This window comes from Bombus fervidus, chromosome 5 (assembly GCF_041682495.2).
Source record: "Bombus fervidus isolate BK054 chromosome 5, iyBomFerv1, whole genome shotgun sequence".
NCBI lineage: Eukaryota > Metazoa > Arthropoda > Insecta > Hymenoptera > Apidae > Bombus > Bombus fervidus.
The window spans coordinates 9,171,940-9,191,870 of NC_091521.1; the positions used below are offsets into that span (position 1 = coordinate 9,171,940).

General features: G+C 33.8%; 1 protein-coding gene across 9 annotated transcripts in view; it reads left to right on the forward strand.

Annotated features, from left to right (window-relative positions):
• Positions 1-19,931, forward strand: part of Cask (peripheral plasma membrane protein CASK) — a 263,599-nt gene that overhangs the window by 87,556 nt on the left and 156,112 nt on the right. Inside the window, exon 1 of one of the 9 annotated variants that reach the window (XM_072003910.1) lies at positions 9,450-10,782. The exons of the other annotated variants lie outside the window; for them this stretch is intronic. Coding sequence (XP_071860011.1) covers positions 9,940-10,782 — 843 coding nt within the window. The 5' untranslated portion in view covers positions 9,450-9,939. Of the gene's footprint in view, positions 1-9,449; positions 10,783-19,931 lie in introns of those variants that run through there. 9 annotated transcript variants of the gene reach the window in all.

The window sequence follows — 19,931 nt, forward strand, 5'->3', positions numbered from 1 at the left end:
TATTATATGAAACCTGCCTTTATTTAAAAGTAATATTGAAAAATGAGCTATTAACTTTTAAAAGTCTACAATTGACAATTAAAAGATTTAAGACATTGCTACATACTAATTTTAAATAATCTTTATATGCATGGTAGGAGTATGTTAAACAAAAGAATTTTTAATTAGGAAACTTGCTATGCGATATTCAAATATTGCCGATCAATTTCATTTAGTTCGTTTGTTAACAATTAAAAAAACTACGACTTCGCAAACGTGGTAATTAGAGCATTTTCGCGAAAGTTTTGTTCGCGTTATTTTTCTTATGTTACTTGGGATAGTGAAAATTATCTTACTTCTAAAGGAAACCATCCGTTTCTTCGATAACAAAAATCTTCTTTCACAGTGGAACTTCCGTCTTCGGATTGCCCGTAAAGTTAACTTGTCTCTTACGCTTTTTCTCTTACGTGCTTGCTAAATCCCTTTTCAAGCAACATAGTGTTTTATTCCATTTACAAGCGACCAACACCAGTCGCGTTACAATGGCTACATTGGCGTATCCAGTTTGCAAGAACGGATAGACCAGTGCAGGAAGAAGAAATCGTAGAATTGCGTACCTTTTGCAAGATATTGCCTAACCCTCCCGATACGGATTGTTTCTTATGCCACACTTCACATCGAAGGGTAAGCCATGCTCGTGACCTGAATACGTTTTAGCCTCTTTGGAAAGACTGTGAACAAATAATGCAATAGTAACTTTCAAAGATAGGATTCTGATCATTCGACCATTTTCACCATTTACCAGTTCTGTCGATTTTATAACCTGAAATATATATATACACATATAATATATGTATACATATGTGTACATATTAATTAAAGGATAGACATTTTCCAAATTGTAGAAAAACATTCAATTCTTCAACTTGGAAAAGAAGAGAGCTTGAGAGCTAAATGCAAAATAAAATTAAAAGGAGCTACAAAACACGTTTTCGTTATAAAAAAAAACCATTAGATGTTATTGGATGCATATAAGTATTCATAAACCATAACAATGAATTTCTATGTATTGAATACATTGTGTTGCAACTAAACTTCAAATGCATCCATTAAAGGAAATATAGAAAATATGGAGACAAAAATCATGTTTGCTTCGATGAGAGCTCCTGAAGTTTGATCACAATATCTGTCAACAATCTGTATATGTATGTGTTCTTACAAAACTATACAGTGAAACTTTAGTCATAAATATCTTGAAAAATATCGGGCATCTGGTCGTACAATGTGGTATTTCTGTAAACAATGATGAAATCCAGCACAATGAAAAGTTTCAAGTAGACCAGTTATCCAAAATTCTTATATTTTCCTCGTTAAACCGAAAGACAGGATCATCCTTAACACGTAGAACTGTTCCTAAGATAAAGAGACGTTGAACTATATATTTTTACAAATTGTTTTAACTACTTCTCTAATTTCAACTGCTATTCATCATTCTCTTTTAATAAAATTAACTCGACATTAGCTGTCCACTTGACATGTCAGAGTCAACGTTTACGAAGAAACAGACCGAATTAAAATTTAATTACTTGAAGCAATTTACTCGCCCTTGAGGAAACATGGCTTCCAATCGCGTCTTTGTCTCTCCTCGTTGGAAAAATGTTTACGAGCAAATAACGGCAGTAGGACTCATCTTTCATTATCATTTTTCTTCAAGTAAACTAAAGTGTGCGGGATCGATGTTGCGTCAAGTCGTTTATCTTCGGTAGCGTAGCCATGGCATCGCTCTCTTTGTTAGTTTCCAGAGAAACACATTTTCTGTACATGCACACTTCTGTTCTCCTTTCCGGACACAATCGTTCTCCTCTTAACCGAACAGCTTCCTCCGCTACCCGCCATTGACACCGCACTGTATAAATTTATTTGTAGTCGCCATTTACGTACACCACTTTGTCAATGTGCGTTATACGACCTATTTGCAACGAGGAATAATGGGCTTGTCGGTCTCAACAAGAACTATTACTTTTCCGGCTGTTTGTATTGTTTTAACTGGTTCAATTTTGATGCGCTATTTGAGTTTTTGTTTCATTTCACTCTCATCTCAATTAATGAGAAGATGTCTAACACTAGGACTATCGATCTTTAATATGCACTTGTACTTATGCATTGCACACAGTTGATTATAATTCAAGCAATACGATGAGAATAAATAATTACAAATAAATGTGCATACGTAATCGTGTTTGTGTTTCGATAGAAATAATTATTGATATTATAAAAAATATACTTGCACGTTTTTAGTAATTATGAAAGCAAAAAATCCGATAGCCACTCATTTTGACCGGTTTCGTAGTTTTAGTGTTAATTTACTGAGAAAATTTTTGAACTCTTGCGTACTTTCATTTTCTTGCGAAAATTTCATTTTCAAACTTGAGAAACTGTTTAACGATAAAAACAACACGATTATATTGAAAATGACCCATAGAGAACAGCAGGTTTAAAGGAATTTGCATATTTAGAGGCAGTATGATATGCAAAACGATATGAGATGTATGGAAATTTCAGTAATAAAAGTTTTCAAGCGTTCGATAGTTAAATCAAAAGGGAAATATAGTGACAGATAGGTATGTTAGCATTGACTGAAGGTTTTATTAAAACGCCCGTTTAAAATGCATTGTAATTTGTTCGAGTTAATTAAGAATTAATCCCTTCCTTAGAATTTCTTCATGGTGCTTTTACTGGTTTTAGATACATTTAAGATAGAGGGTAACTTTGTGCTCGTTTCCTCTGTAAAGGAAACTATGAGATGGGAGCAAAGGTAGAGTAAAAAAGCATAAGGTAGAGTAACAGTCTGGCTAAACGATGTGGTAGTGTTCATTCCTTCGTGGCCTTAAGCAATCAATTGATTTTAAGCGAACTTTAGTGTTTCTATAATGGATTCTCTTAGCTGACTTAAATTTTAAAGAAATGTTTCAAGCTGTAAATGCAATCAAGTTTCAGTATCGTTCCGCTGATAATTCTGTTCTACTTGAAATACTATGTTTGTTTTTAAAGTTCGAAATTCGGAAATCTGGAGCAGGGTGGAGTATAATACCGACGTTCATATAGTAACGTGAAAAAATCCGAAAAACTGACAAAACTTAATTTAGTTTAAATCTACAATTCTTTAGAATTGTTTAATTGCTCGTCAGTTGATTTTTAAAATACAATTTGTATAATTATATAAAAGATATTTTCTACAATTTTCTTTGTTGGTAAGGTAAAATGTATTTCGCGTAGAGGAAAAAGGATTCATAAAAGAAATAAGTCGACAATGACCAATTGTTTATATTTAAAATAAGCTTATCAAAGATTTGTCGCAACTTGTTTATGAAAAGGTTCAAAGATTTTCCTCTGCTCTGGTTACTTTCTCCCAAAATTTTCATTTGAGCTTCTTAACTATATTGTTTTGTCTTGAAAAAAATTACAGGATTTGGGATTATAATCTGCTATTGTTTCAAATACAAGCAAACGTTCGTGTTCTTTTAAAAAGTCAGAAGTTATATTATAAATGTCTGTACTCTTTAGTAAAAGTAGTAAATTTTTCTAAAGCTTTATCCTTTTATTTAAAATTTTTTCCAATTTCATTTGAAATTCGTACAATAAAAGATGGTTAAAAATTAAAACTGTTCTGTCAATTTTTTGTTAGAAAGTTGCACAAGTGAAATACACACGATTTAAAAAATTATTCTTTATAAAGATGATCTAATTATTGCTTAAGAAGTTTATAAATAGTGAAAGAAAGAAGAAAAAGTTCAATAAAGACATTTATTTTTAACATTTACGTAGACGAAGGAGAAACAAAAATAGAAATACCTTCTTCGTTATATTAAAAACGATGATGTAGGAGTTATATGTCAAGAATGTATGTCAGAAAGTACAAAACTATTTTTCACACCTTTGGTATACAAATAAATGATCGTATAATAAATTTATAAGAAATAGAAATTTCATAATTGTGACAAAACTATTTTTTGTAATTAGAATAATAAATTTTATGTTTATTAATGTCTAACCACAGCATACTTTATATTTACTAATAGTTGCTAACCAGGTCACACCCTACGTAAGACACAAGATGGTATGATAAAGTCTGAAGTAGTTTAAAGTTCCAAAAAGATGAATATGTCGGTACAGACATAATCAGATTGGTTAATGGCTTGGTAGTTTTACATCTTATTACAAAACGGATCTAAATTAGTTAGATATCGCCGAAAATTCAAGTAATTAGTCAGGTAATTACTAGCTAAGTACACACACCTGCTTAGCACCAGGTTTCTATGTCTAAACTTAAGTAATTAAGAACAGGTCCGAAGTGTTACTATGGTAAAACTTTTAAGTAACGTACAGTGACCGCCTTACACTATATTTTAAATTTAGTACTTAATACATTGATCGTCTAATTTCACCATATTGTAGCAGTAATTATACATACTATCGATTTCAAATAAAAGATTATTCACTGTAGTAAAATGATCAGATTAAAACATATAAACGAAGTACTCAAATAGGAATATGCAGTTGAAGGATTTAAATAAGTCGTTTCTTCTTGTTTTAAGCACTAAAATCATTACAAATATCTAAGAATAATAGTTAACAATTAAAATGTACAGTTTTTAGGTAGAAGATTCTATTTCAATATTTAATACTAATTTTACTGTTAAAATCAATATAGTTCCTCAATTTTGCAATTTATAGCGATTATAAAAGAGAGCACTTGATCTTGGATGATTTCCACGAATCTAGGAACAAACATTCTTCGTTTCGTTGGTACTTTTCTGTAGATTTAAAGTCGAGCGTCTGACTTTCTAGGAATTTAATATTCTCGTGAACGATCTCAACACGAGAGCGGGAAAAGCACTCTCATCTGACGAGTTACAGTGTTAACGAGAATTGAAAAGAATCGTTTACGAGGTTCAGCCATTCTGTTCTTCCAAAAATCTGGATTTATGTTTCCTACGTGTACTATGTGCGAAATTTCCCTCGTTAGTACGTGCCAAGAACATTGGATATCACGGATTTATCGTTTCTAAGAATTCCCTTTGCCTAATCAGTTCGATATAAAAATCAAAAGGACATTATTTCTTTTTTATTCATTAATAATAAAGATAGTTACAACACATCTATATATTATTCTGATCACATCCTTATTACATTCATTAATAGAAAATTTTGCCTTAATAATGCTAAGTATATCAGTAACTACAATTCGAATCTGAAAGAATTTACGCATGTTAATAAGACGTGACCTTTTGTACCTTCTGCCATTTCTATATTCACGGTCAAAGAGTAAAGTATCGATAGAAATTGTTTAAGGTTGTTCTCACATGACCTTAACGACGGTGAAAGTGTATTTACCGTCTGTGACATAAATGATGGATCTTTATAATGCTTTTGAGCGTCGAAACAGGCGTTGATACGTCGTACATGATACAGCGTCTGCGTAAATATTATATTTTCTTCCGCAAGTATACGTAGGCATAGGCGACGTTGGACAAAGTTACGAAAGTTCAACGTTACAGAGATGAAGCCAACGGAAACGCAGAAATAGATTTTATTATTATACTGCTTAACAGTAAAAGACACGTCTTCGAGACTTTTGCAAAAAAAGTGACAAGTAAAAGTTAGCTAGATATCAAATACGTTTAAAATTAATAAGCTTATATGTCACCTACGAAATACGATACATGTGAAAATAACTTGTAACTAGAAACATGAGTAATATCATCCCGAAGAAAACACATACACGAGATACAAAATTCTCCATTAACCTACAAACATGAGAGCCGACTCGGATGATTTAATTTAATCAAACAATTTCTTCACAAATTAATTGAAGAAATAATCTTGCGTATGTAACTTTACAATAAATATAATTACACGAGTCAAATAATAATTCTGAGAATAAAACTTTTTACAGTTACTTATATACGAAACAATATGAAATACAATGGGTACATTGAAACTCGTTGTTAAGCCTTCCGTAGATATCGATTTATGCGCAGATCTACCCTCATGGTAGAACTATTCGCACATCTATGCATAGATAGATAGATAGATGTTACTTTCTCTTCGAGAGAAAAAAAAAAGTAAAAAGAGAAAGAGAGGGAAATAGTGAATCCTCATTCGCAAGGATTGAAAAAACAACTAGCAGCGAGCACTTTAGAATGGAAGCACGCGTCTTTTGGTGAAATGTTCTCGCGGCTCAAGGCATCAACAATGGTGACATTTTCAAAGATCCTTCAACAACAATAGACCGGTATTTCATCTTGAAACCTATACAGTGTTCCTTTATGTCTGTGGTACAATGCTTTTCGATCGTTCTCGAAGGGTACTCAAATCTCGAAGACCGATCATCCCTTCAGGTGTGTGGGACTCAGTAAGGATACGAACACCAATTTTTGTAGAATATATACTAGGGGAAACTGGTCCAAGGTGAATCCGTTGAGAATTGTTTCGTGCGTACCGACCAGACCAGGCACACAGATGTACACAATTCTGCTAGAGTTGTTTGGTTACGTGCGTGCAACTAGGAAACTGTGTCCTGGAAATGCTGAGATTAATGTAGGTCAACACTCACTCCTAAACTTTAAACATGGTTACTCTCGTGTGTGTTCGTTCGACGAACAAGCGTGTATAATGTATGAAAAATAACTGGTGGAAGCAATGTAGATAGAGGATCACGTGTCCGATTAGGAAAATTAGCCTACTCCCAGGTTTCTCGTATGGTTACAGGCTTCATTTTAACGGTTAAACTGCGTTGACGTTGACTGACGTGTGCTATATAATTCAACGCTTCGGTTATAATGAATGAATCGCTCCTTCTCCCTTCTCGTTTTCGCGTCGCGCAGCTCCACTTTGACGCATCTACTCTAAGCTCTGGAGATATGTGTATATAGTGGATTATGCGGTTCGTAACTTAAACGGAATCGAACGCGTTTTATCTGTCTCGTTGATGATAGAACTGAAAGGCGATTAGAGGTAGATCGATAACAGTTGCTACCATCAAGTGTCGAGAAATCTTACCATCCAAACGATCCGTCAATAAACGTCAGACTATGGTGAAATGTGGATACGTCACCAGCGCGAAAAAGATCGAGTGGAAATAAGATTATTTTTGCACTAACTCGACAGAGTTTATGATTTATGACATTTGTTTAACGGATTCTCTTCCTCTTTCTTTCTCTGAATTTATCCGTCGGGAAATATATGTGTATATTTTGAGGATTCTGTGTTAGGTTGAAAGTCTTATCATTCTTATTCTTTGTAAGGGAAGAAGTCAACTGCCTTGACTGAAGTTTCTATTAAATATTCTTCACTATAATGTTCATCCACCTATCTACCGATGCATTTATTCCATAGTCGTATGTTTTACTTTTGTTGTCAGACTTAAAATATTCAACATTTTTATTGATGTAAATTGTTATAAATATCTGAACAAATTAACAATCTATCTAACAAAGACTATGTCTAAGCTGTATCTTATAATAGAACAATGTATTGAGCAAATTTTGAGCAATAGGTAATTTCTTCAACAATATTGCCGTTCCGAATATTTCTTCTTCTCGTGTTCTCTTCTCTGTATCCTAATAAATGATTTTCTGAGTCTCTCATTCTAATTTTGATTCAGAGCCATTAATAAATGTACCTATCATCACAGTGTTCCAAAAAATTACTCTTCTGTAAAATTAAACTTTTCAATTATTTTAATCCATTGTTCCAGGATATAAAGAAGCAAATTCAATGAATTTTTATGCTGATTCTCAACAACTGCTGAATATGCAGAATATAAGAAATTGAAAAATAATGCCTACGTTGGCAGAATAAGATTATCATTCATCGTTTTTAGAATAAGTTTTTATACAACGTGTAACATTTTCTCTAGAACAATCATAAAAATGTACATTCAATTTAATCTTAATAGTTAATAGCATAGTACTCGGTCTAAGATTTATATAGATTCATAGCATAGAAATTGTTTCAATGATTCCAGAGGAAATGGGTCACGAATTTCAGAAATCTTCCCCACAAGATTACAAGTCCCTTGTTGATTCTTTTAAACAAATATGTCTTTAAACATATTATTTTAAGATATCAAATTAAAAGACTATGAATATGAAATGTACAATTATTTCTACATATATCTAAATCAATATAAGAAATCAATAATTTGTGAAATGAGAATATATTTATTCTCTTATATCCAAAGTATCTCGCCGTGGCTAAGTTTTAATCTCAAGGTGCAATACAATTTCGGATGATTATGAAAGCAGATTTGATAGACCAAGGTTCATCACGGAGGATCAATCATTTAAGAACATGAGTAACTTTGCAAAGCAAATTCTATTACGTGGAGAGCATGGGAGATTTATCAGTGCATACGTTGCGTCGCATTGTTCGATAACTTTTGCAAAATTGATTATGATCCATAAACTCCATCGCCTGCGCGGGCTGACACTTTCCAAGAGAATACGAAGTATGGAAACAATCTGTATCTATTAGCCTACTGGGTATAAGCGCAGCCTATTTGTCCTTTATCGAGGAAAGGGAAACAATAGCAACGGCGCTTGTTCTTCCTGAAACAGCAATGCACGGATGCATAATCGAATTCAAACACTTGAACGTAATCAGCCCGCTTTAGAGATATCAGGTCGATCCTGAATGTAGCCGAGAATCGAGGTTACTATGTACAATGATGATGCGATATCACGAGAGCCACCTAGCGTGGAACGATCGATTGTGTTTTTCATTCACGCGGTTTTAACGTGCACGACACATACATATCGGCACCCCAGTTTCGACCCCTCTAGCAAGGCTATTTCCGGAGTGGACAGGAAGCCCCTGGCTGAATCGAACCATCAATCGCCTTTTCCTCTGGCACGAACTTGCGACACTCTGAAACTGAAGTTAACGTACCTCGAAATGAACCGTCGAAATACGCTCGACGACAGACCGTGGAGAAAAATGTTTCTGAATCGAACAGAAACAGAATTGTTTCACGGCAGGAACAGAAAACGATTGTACGGTATAGTAGTACGTGAAGAAAGTAGCATATAAGATGGAGATAAATAGGAAACGGACAAGGGAAGAGGAATCGAAGGAGAAAAGTGTGTGACTCGGCGATAGGGCTGGAGATTGTCCGTAGAATGGAAAGAAGGAAAAGGACAAGAGTAAAGTAGGAAAGTGGGGGTTAGAGAGACATACGATGGGAGAAGGACACAGGGGAGTGTTGCCGGAGACGGTGGGCGAACATTGCGGTCCAAAGGGATGAAGGAGAGGCTTTACTGGCAGTGAGGGCTAGCGATACTAGCGTATGAGAGAACGGGGATGGACGGCATGCCAGTATGGCGGGGAAGAGTGGATAGTTAGGTGGTGGGTGGATAGTCGGGGTAGTGGGTCGGTTGGTTGGTTTGCGTGGAGAAACTGCGCGGCAGTCGAGGCCGCGAGGTTCAGTGCTAGGGAGCGCGGCATCGCGATGCGTCGGCTTCAACCTGCTGCCGCACTCGCTAACGGCTTTTCTCCTCGTTCGAACGTTCTCTTTCTACCTACCGTTACTCTCGAGTGACACAACGTGCGTTTCTTACTCCTTTTATCTTCATCTTCTTCGTTCCGTCTTGTCTTTTATTTTCTCGTCGTGTTTAATTTCCAAGCTCAGTTTGTTTCTCGGATTCGTCCACGTCCACGTCCACGCAGTTACGCGTTCATTTTCCAGTAATTTTATACGAGTCTAGATATCGTTGATCAACCGCGTGTTTTTCGCGAGTGCGGTTTCGCGTGTGTTATCCAGTGCGTGTAACCACGTCGCATCGAAACAGTGACGTGCTTGTCGGTCGACATGAACGCGAGAATAATCGAACCGGTCAGAACCATGTGGCGACAGGAATGGTAACGTGGTAGAGGAGCGGCTTCGGTTCCCTCTACGAAATGGAAATGGATCCGTATGCGGTCGGTTGGCCGCCTCAAGGTCATGGTGTCGGCAGTGCTACCGGAGGTGTCGCTGCCAGTGCCAATAGTGGTAACGTGAGCGACGGTGCGAACACCATACCGCGATGCTGGAGCAGACCGTGCAGATCGACCGATCCGTCGCCAATGCGACCAATCGAGCACAGCATGCGTTCGACCGAGGCGATGAGATCGATGGAATCGATGAGATCGATCGATTCGGTGATACGTCAACCATCGGCTGATCCCATGCGAGCTTCTGTAGAGCATCATCAGTCGAGTAGATCTTTGGAGACTATGGGTAGACCGATCGAACAACAGATTCGCACGGAACAGCCAAGATCCGCCGTTGACCATCCCGCCACGTCTTCCTCTATGTCTTCCACGCCGATGAGAAGCGGCATCGAACATCACGCGATGCGCGCCATTGAACATCCCTGTAGACTGAAAGATCATGCGAGTTACATACACGACCATCACTTTGCCCGAATGCATGATCACGGCTGTAGATCTGTCGAACACGTATCACGGATGCTAGAGCATCGACTTCACGAGCAGCATCCCGGTAGACCGCCGATCGAACAGACACCTTGTCGGTCAATCGAACATCCTCCTGTGCGACCCCCGCCCGTCAACTATTCCTGTCGGCCTCTCGATCACGCTCCTGGAAGACCTATGCCGATGGACTGTGTCATCTATGGTCCGCATTCTCATCCACCGCCAAGGTTACCAAGCGAAAGCCCGTTTCGCGTCAACTGCCCCGTGCATAGTCCCTTCCGATATAGATTCCCGAACGGCGCTGTCGATTATCACTCGCAACATCAGGTAAGATAGCAGTTTCCTTCATGCGGTATATAAGTCGGTGGATAAATCGGCTAATCGTTGAAGTTACGAAGTTTGTAGTTTCTTCTTTCAATAACTTCAAAATTCTATATTTTTGCTTATTATTGTGATTGGCGATGAATTGAGAATATATATTATTAATATGACAAAAAAAATGTGTTTAATTACGAAGAATATAACTTATATTTGAGTAATTGAACGGTATTAACATTTTCGTAGTAATTAACGTTTAGTCAATATTATATGGAATGAAATCACGACATGAAACTCACACATATAAAAATTGTATATATCTTTGAAAATCGAACTGGTGGGATGGAGAATATATGTATATATGTATGAAAAGTCAAGGAAGGGATATATTTCCAGTTGATAGTGACTTTCAGCACATCACATTTTTTGCAATATGTAAAACTTACTTCATTATACATTCTGTCCGCTGGTTCGAAAATTTAGTTTCGATATGGCGATGTCATTGAAACTGAAAATTCATTCCGGAAGTTATACATGATACTACACACATATAAAATAAAATGTCGACAGTCTCAAGAAATATTGTGTGTTTGAGAAAATCTTTTTACCTTTTTTCCAACAAGTATTCACAATACTTGTAAAAATGTTTATTATCAAATATATAAATATATAAAGCTTCAAACGAACAGTATAATCAAACGAAAATATAACATTTCAATTTTACATCTTCATTTCCTCCTCTTTATGCTAATACAACTCTTTTATAGTAATCACAGACGGGTAAAGATCTGCAGCAAAATTATTATTGCGTTTTCAATTCCTCAAAAGAAACGAATTACCTGTACAATTTTCGTGGTGAAATAGTTTTTTCAGTTGTTCCATGAAAAAAATTTCGCCAACGACGAAAATCATTTTTACCTCGGAAATGATTGTCCAAGCAATGAAAGCCTCTTGCCACTCGCGTCAACGATATCACATTCTGCTTTCAAAATGAAATAATGCCGCGACGCAGCATAAACGCGCCGTGTCTTTATGAATTCCAATGTTTAGCACCAGATTCATATTACCCCGACGTAATTAGTTTCTTTTATATGTTGCGTTTTCTTTGAGGCTCTCGTAAATAAGATTACCAAGCTGTTCGCAACGATACGTCTGTGGCCACGAGAGAACTATATAGCTGCGTCTATGTCGATAGGTTCTGTGCACTTCTCACTTTGCGAATGTCGTAGAGTAGTGCTTTAAAAGATTTGTTCAAGATGGTTTTCATGTTGTAGAAGAAAATGTAATTGAAGTTTGTGAAATATATTTTTCGATGCTTTGGACGCTTTCAGTGATATTGCAGTGTTACAATTTAACAATATAACACTTGCATTAGTTTCTATTCGTGGTCGTAGAAATTTAAGTTTGCGCAAATTATCAATAGATGAAATATCTTCCCAGTTTTTAGTTTATAGAAATTATCGATATAAATTTATTCGAATTAAAAATTAATGAATGTGGAGGATTTTGGAAAATTAAAATTAAAATGTAGTATTTTATGTTTTATACGTTTTGTTAGTATCGTCAATTTTTTTAAAACACTTTACTTTTGATTTTTATAAATTCGACGAAATGGCATATTTATATGCGTGTCGATTATAATAAAATATTTTTTGAATTTGATATTAGAATGAAGGTTTCATAATGTCCGAAGAAATAGTGTAGACAGCAAGGGCTCTCTGATAACAGATATAAGAAAGATTAGTATCAGATGAACTATAAAGCCACAAACGTGGATCGTATGAAGTAATATTTGTCCTGCTGTGGTGAAGATATTGGTTTTCGTAACTAACTATTTCAATTATAATTTCTTTCTACGAAAACATTCTAAAAGAATTTCTGAAATAATTTTGGCAAATTTGTATATGTTTTATAAATATTTGACCAAACTAAACAAGTGTACATATTTTATCATAGAGAGAAATTGTTGTTCTATTATTGTGATGCATAAGAGAACAAGTAATTCGGTTGAATATAAATCATTTTTTGTGAATGAAAATAGGTTTTTTAATTTATGAGTGCCTGATGATTGTATTACAAAAAATATATAAGAATAAAAGATGCTGGATAGAATATTAATATCATCTGTTTACGCGTATAGCTAATTTGTTTCACAATCAGGTCATAATCCAGAGAAGCTTAATTATGCACTTTTTTAGCGTTAAGATGAAAACTAGTTTGCTTGGAAACTCGTTTAAGATTGTGTTAGAAAAGTACGAAGAACACGATGAGTTTCGTTTTCCTTGGTAATTAGTGCTAATTGCCAAGACAATTTTAGACTGCATAACGATCTTTTTTGTATAATATTTTCTTTTATTTCCATTTAATTGAGGAAAAGCTTTTTTTTAATATCTATAACAATCTCAAAAATTATATGAATTTAATATATTTTTTAATCTAATAAAAAATCAAACAAAAGATAATAAACGCTGTGTTGTTTGCTCTTATTCTTCCGTTTGAATAGAGTTACGAACGAGAGTTTCGTGATTTCACATTTTATTTTCCACTCGTTTTTTAATATTTATATTTCATATATACCATCGACTCATTAATAATTGTTGTTACGTAGCTTATATGCATTTATTTAAAGAGTACACAATAATCTTAAGTTAACTAAGAAAAATATCGTTCTGAAAATGTCTAATTGTTTCTTACAGTTTAATTTATCCGCTGATTAGAAGAAATAAGTTTATCGATGTTTTGCCACATATAATATCCATCGAACTCATAAAACTTTTATGGCCATGTTCATTAAAAAATAAAGCCAAGATTAGGTAGACTCTTGTAGACTAACAAGTCTACGAAATATTAAAAAAGTTTTCCTTATTTAAACCGACATGGAATTACTCCCATCGTCTTTGCCTCGGTAGAGTTTCAAAAATTGAAGATTAATTTCTTTTTTGCTCGTTATAGCGTGCGTGTTTGTTCAAAAGAATGTTGAAGTAACAAAAAAATTTGGTGTGGGTAAAGGCAATAATTTCTCGTACAGAAATTAGATTTTAACGAGCAAAATGATTTATATATTCTCTATTTTAAAAGTAAGATAAAAGTAGACTTTTAATTTTAAATATTATATATATGTATTACATTATTTACAGCATTCTTTGATAAAAACCAATTATTTGCGCACTGACTATAAACATATTTATATATTTAATATAGATAGAATTAAATTAAATATTTGACAGACGTTGATTGTAACAGTTCGGTAGGTGTATATTTTAAGAAAAATCTAATCAACGAAGATTGTAAGAATTCAATTGTTTTTCCCGAAGCCACATATTTCATATCACTGGCGTATCGTACACAGATCAAATTTTCATCAAAAATAAAGCTATTCTTTCTTGGAAGAACACAATACGTTTCTATTGAAACCGGAATCGGCGAGAATAAAATCGCTCACGCCCCGTCTCTCGAACTCAGTTTTGCGAAAGAAATCAGTTCGTTGCGAATCGCGGCACGATTCTTACCATACTCTCTATCGGAAGTTCTATCTATCAGGAGTTTTAGTTGGAGTAACATCTGAATTTGCTTCTCTCCGTATCCTCCGTATTTTTCCAGACAATTCTGAAAGGAACGCTCTTCGATGGTTCGGCCGTTACGCGTTTACAATCCCCTCGTCTACGTTTACGTGCCCGAAATACAAAAGGACACCAGGATAAAAAGGGGGTAGCCTACTGATTTCACAAGTTTCACCGATTTTCAGGGAGGATAGATACCGTACCGTATGCCCTGTTCTGGGAGCTGCTTGTCGTACAGATCCACTCTAACATGCAAATTCGAGTCGTTTGTGCAACTGGAAACGTGACTCGCCATCGATCGATATCACATCGAGCGGCGATTTAAGCCGCTGATCTCCCCAAAATATCTTTCTCTACAGCGAAACGCGATAACGTTTCGCGTTTCAATTCCACTGATATGAGGCTGTGCTTACTTCGTGAATCACGGTTCGTCATTTCGTTCATGCGTATCCACCAAGGTATTCGAGTTCAACATCAACGAAGAATATACCTTATTAATATTATATATCAAGTGAAGCGAAATGATCAGTCGCCTGCTTCAACTCGATACTCTGTGCGTATACGATAATGACTTGCAGCGTGTGCTTCGCTAAGATAGGTCGTTTTATTGTGTAAGTATTAGGGTTTGGTGAATACGCTGCTAGTCTAAGTTTCACATTATCCGATGTAACTCCTTGACATTGGTCTTCGTGTCTTATATGGATCGAACATTTATGTGTAATAATAAGAGTTATTTATTTAATTCATTCTCTGACTTATCAATCGAAATATTGAAACATAATAGATATTAATCCAGGAAATATTTGCATCAACTTCTAAACTTAAGAATCTTAAAAAGAAACATCAAATAGTAAAATAATTCATAATATTGATGTAATGTATACCAGAGCAGAACTTTCGTGTAATAGTGTTCTTCGATTTTTGTATCGAAGGAAGTAATCATACTTTTTCGACATTATGATATACATTCTATTTGTTCGATGGGTAAGATTTCTTCATGTTTGACAAATTATTTGTTGCTCGAAATAGAATTTGAAACGTTTTCTTAGAAATTGAATGTTTCTCATCTTTGTAAAACAAGAAGTTTAATTTGACTTATGTGTTGAATGAGATCTCGAACGATGAAGCGAATAGCACAATATCATACAATATACCAATGGTTTGACAGTTCGATTACATTTTCCTGATGCAGTGGTAACCAATTCATGGTGCTAGTAAGATTGTTTCAGTGGAAAATGATCGGTCAGCGTAATGTAATTGCCTGTAATATGAACGTATTACTCTGTTTTAGCCTGTTGTGATACCCTGCTGATCCTTTCATTAACGTGTGCGTATAAAGGATTCACGAGATACTAATAAGACTAGTAATTACCAATTACGAATACGATCCATGATAGTATAGAGAATGCATTGTATTATGGTTTAACAGTATCTTTGTATCTTTTTCCGTCTTTGGATTATATCGAAAATATTGTTATGTTTGTTATTATTTTGTTTGTTTAACAAAAATAACAATTTAATTTGATAGTAATATTAATATAAGAAATAATCGTCATATAAAATCTTTATCTGATCGACGAGTATATTCGCTTTTGCAAATAGAACGAAAATTTCGACGTAGATACGCAATGAAATATTATTACCGCAAGTTTGAACGTAATCTCACCATTCTGTGTTTTTATTTCACCGAAATCAAGATTGCTTGATGAAATAAAAACAGTGAGACATAGGTACTGTAAAGAGCAGGAAGGTTTTTATCGAGATTATCGTAAACTTTCTGCACGGTATTTGCAAATAACATGATTAAAATCTAACAGATAGGAGTCTGCAGATATTCGCTCTCAAAGCGAGCTTCGAGAAATTCAAGATTACGAATAACCAAGAATATCCGTGTAACGAAGAGCTTTCGAGATCTTTCGCGGAATTTGTTATTCGTCAATTTACTCGTAAATTTGCGAGATAAATGTGTGCTCCCAGAAATGATTCATTTTAGGAAAACGAGAGCACTAAGGGCAAATATCTAATGCTAAACGTACTTGTAAATTGTTGTGTTAAACATTCATAGCGTTGCCAATATTGATATTTTCGATTCAGTTGCTTTCATAAATTATATTTAATATATCACATGGTGTAGGGTCGCATGGTAATTATATTTTTCAATCAAACCCCTATGTATGGATTTTAGAATTAGTCGTTTTCTAAGTGTAGGGATTTGCATAATATATTAAGTATACAATATTTTTGTTTACTATAAGTAAAAAAAAGTTTTATTAACTTCATATAGAAGATGTTATATGATGGATTCTTTATCTTTTTATTCTTATCTTGTTTATTTTATTTATTACTATTCTTTATTATTTTATCCTTTTTATTCTTTCTCACTACATAAACTTGAAAGTGAAGAAATAACGTCTATTATCAATGAAATATCGTGTGGATTATTCCAATATATCATACATCATGTTGGTAAGCTTTATGCAGTCATGCTGAGAAACGAGGCCTATGTTAGCATGATTTCGGTTAATATAGGTTTAATGTATATATTTCAAGATTGGAAGGTTAGTGTTGGATTTTCTCAAACATTATTATTCTACGGGATGAGTTATGGAAAGCTATATATACAGGATTTCGAGTACGAAGATAGGTAGAAGGCAAGAAAAAGAAATAGATGTTCTTAAAAGCGGCACATCAATAGACATTGACATTTTGTATATCATACTGATTGGATTTATAACTTAGTGCGTCCTCATGTTTGAAATGTCTTTTGTAAATAGGATCTTTTTTAAATAAATGTTAAAATATTTTTTATCCAGTTATTAGGTTCTTCGTACTGTAACTGTATGCTGTAATAAGTTAATATTTTTCTTCTGATTGCTCGTTCAACGTGTAATTATTATGACGATAGACAATGATTATATTCTTTACAATTTTTAATGAGATAAATCAGAGGCTACCATAAATTTACTAATTAAAGACTATCATACTTGTTGAAGTAATTACATCAAGAAAAACTCTACACCTTTTCTTTTGTATATGACCTGAAGACTGCTGTTACGAAGAGAATAGAATTTAATGAAACAAAAAATTCGGAATAAGGAGAGGTCCATATTATTGTGCCTTTGAATATAAATTTTGTTTTGGGTTACAAGGTTTAAGAACAAAAGAGCTATAAATATACGAACGTGCTCCCTATTAACTTCCTATTGTATTGTAATACTGTAAGAGTGAGGATCTGGATCAGCATACGCTATATTTATATTTATTTCAATATATTTTTCTATTACAAATTCATCCTCGTTCCTCTATCAGTCAACCTCGACAATACTTTTTAAGGATCTGAATAAGCAAAGCTTATAAATTTTTGGAAAATGTTAATGAGTTAGAATGATTGCTTCTTGATTGAATTGTAAATACAAAATGAGATATAAATACTAAAGAAATACGTTATTATGTAAAATTTCCTGTAGTGAATATTTGAGGTCATCGAGGTAAAATATGATATTATTACAAGTTCATAGTATACAGAATACAAATTGGGGTTTAATAAATGCAAATGTGCATCGCAGGGATGATAAGGTGAAAAAATTCAGGAACTAAACGGGTGGAAACTTGGAAACTTTCGGCACACGTGTGGAATATCGGTATCCAGTGAGTCAAAGAAACCATAACCACACATTATCCCGTAACAGTAATAGTAGAGGAACTTTAATTTCCAACCTAATTTCGATTTAAGCCATTTCATTTCATTTGAAATACTCGCTAAGTGTGTTTCTATCGCAGTCCTCATACAAATTTCAATTTCCTAATACATCTTTATCTATATCTAACATTCATTTAATACATTCAGTTTAATCAAATATAGTATGATTTGTATAATATATCGAAAGACATAAAATAGGCATAGAATAACCTATTCTTGATGCTGTATGAACATTTTTTCTTGTTATTCTGAATTCTGAAATATCGATGAATGTGGTTTTAACAAGTCTAAAAAATTTTTAATTTTCTATTATCCCGCTCTTATTATGCATAGTGTTTGAAGCGAAATTCATTCAGAATAACTGTATTAACATAAAATTCCACCGAATATATTAAACTGCCTTAAGATATGAGCATATAAATGAATAATAATTTTGTCTTCGAAATTAGGTATTGATATACGATAATTTCTTTTCTGTTTTAACGAATTAACACTAGGAGATATGAAATTTTAAACGAACTTCGATGTAACCACGAAGTAAACATTTTTATAGATTTAGAGATATTTTTATATTTTGTATAATTATATATATTTTAGATTTTTTGCTTTATTTTTGTCATTAATTTTTGTGTTACACTACTGTACGAAATATTGTTGGAAAATTACCATACAAGAATATAAGACAACATAGATGAAAATATTTTTAAAACGCGGTTTATTTTGATTGTAACTTTAAGATCCTATCTATTTATTTCTAACTACATTATATATTGAATTTTTCTACTTAGAAACACGTAAGGCAGCCACTTCTTTTAATTTACTGTGTACTTTGTATTTTGAAATTACGCTGCGAAATCCTGTTAAGAATGCAACAAGGTGCTCTTTGAAATAAAAGTTACAATGGGGTAATGTTAAATCATTGAGATAGAAGAATAGATAGTGTTAGTTTATACTCAGGGTACATCTAACACACGCCAGATGTAGTGTAATCTTACTCGTTTGCACTCCTTTGATTCTTCTTTCTTTTTTCTTTTTTTTTGTTTAACGTAAAGGTTTAATCGATGACCGACTTTTATGCACCTGAACAGCTTTCGGATATACTTTGTAGGCTCTGTAAGAAGCACGGTTCGTTGCATGTTCTCCTTTTCGTTCGATTCTGAGTACGTATGAAATTCAGTTTAATATACATTAGATAGCTTTATCAGACATCTAAAGCAATAAATCCACCTTCATGACTACCAAGGGATGAATTTTTCTCGATCTTAGCCCATGACTTCAATTTTCTTCTACGTATTGATGCGTTTATTTGATTATTCTCTCAGAATTCTGTCTTTTGATCATATAGTCAGTTATGAGTTGAACATAATTTGATCATCAACTTCGTAAATGCTTGACAGGATATTTGTCAATTATATATTAGTTACTGATAATAAGAATACGTGTTTTTCTAGTCTAAATAATTTTACATAAATTTTAAAGCTCCCTTGTGTATTATAAAAGAAATTCTTTAAAATATTTCATATTTAAAAATAAAATTAAGTATATTATTTTACGCCGAAGTTGTTTGACGTCAACGAGAAATGTATTTTTTACGATCACGTTTATTTTTATGTGAATATGTTAAAAACATTGTTTTGCTTCCAATCGTGAATTCGTAATGAAACTTTCCAATATAAATAAATTCGTGGAGAAATTTCTAAACATAGATAATCTACTACAAAGTTTCAATAGTATAAAATTACGTTTATTTATAACGCACATACTTCTCTGCCTACCTAAATGTCACAGATATTATTAACATCATAAAATATTTGTTACCAAACAGATATGCGTTGAGCACACCGTGCCAGATATGAAAATGAATAAATAAAGGCAAAAGAATTTTAATCTAAAACCGT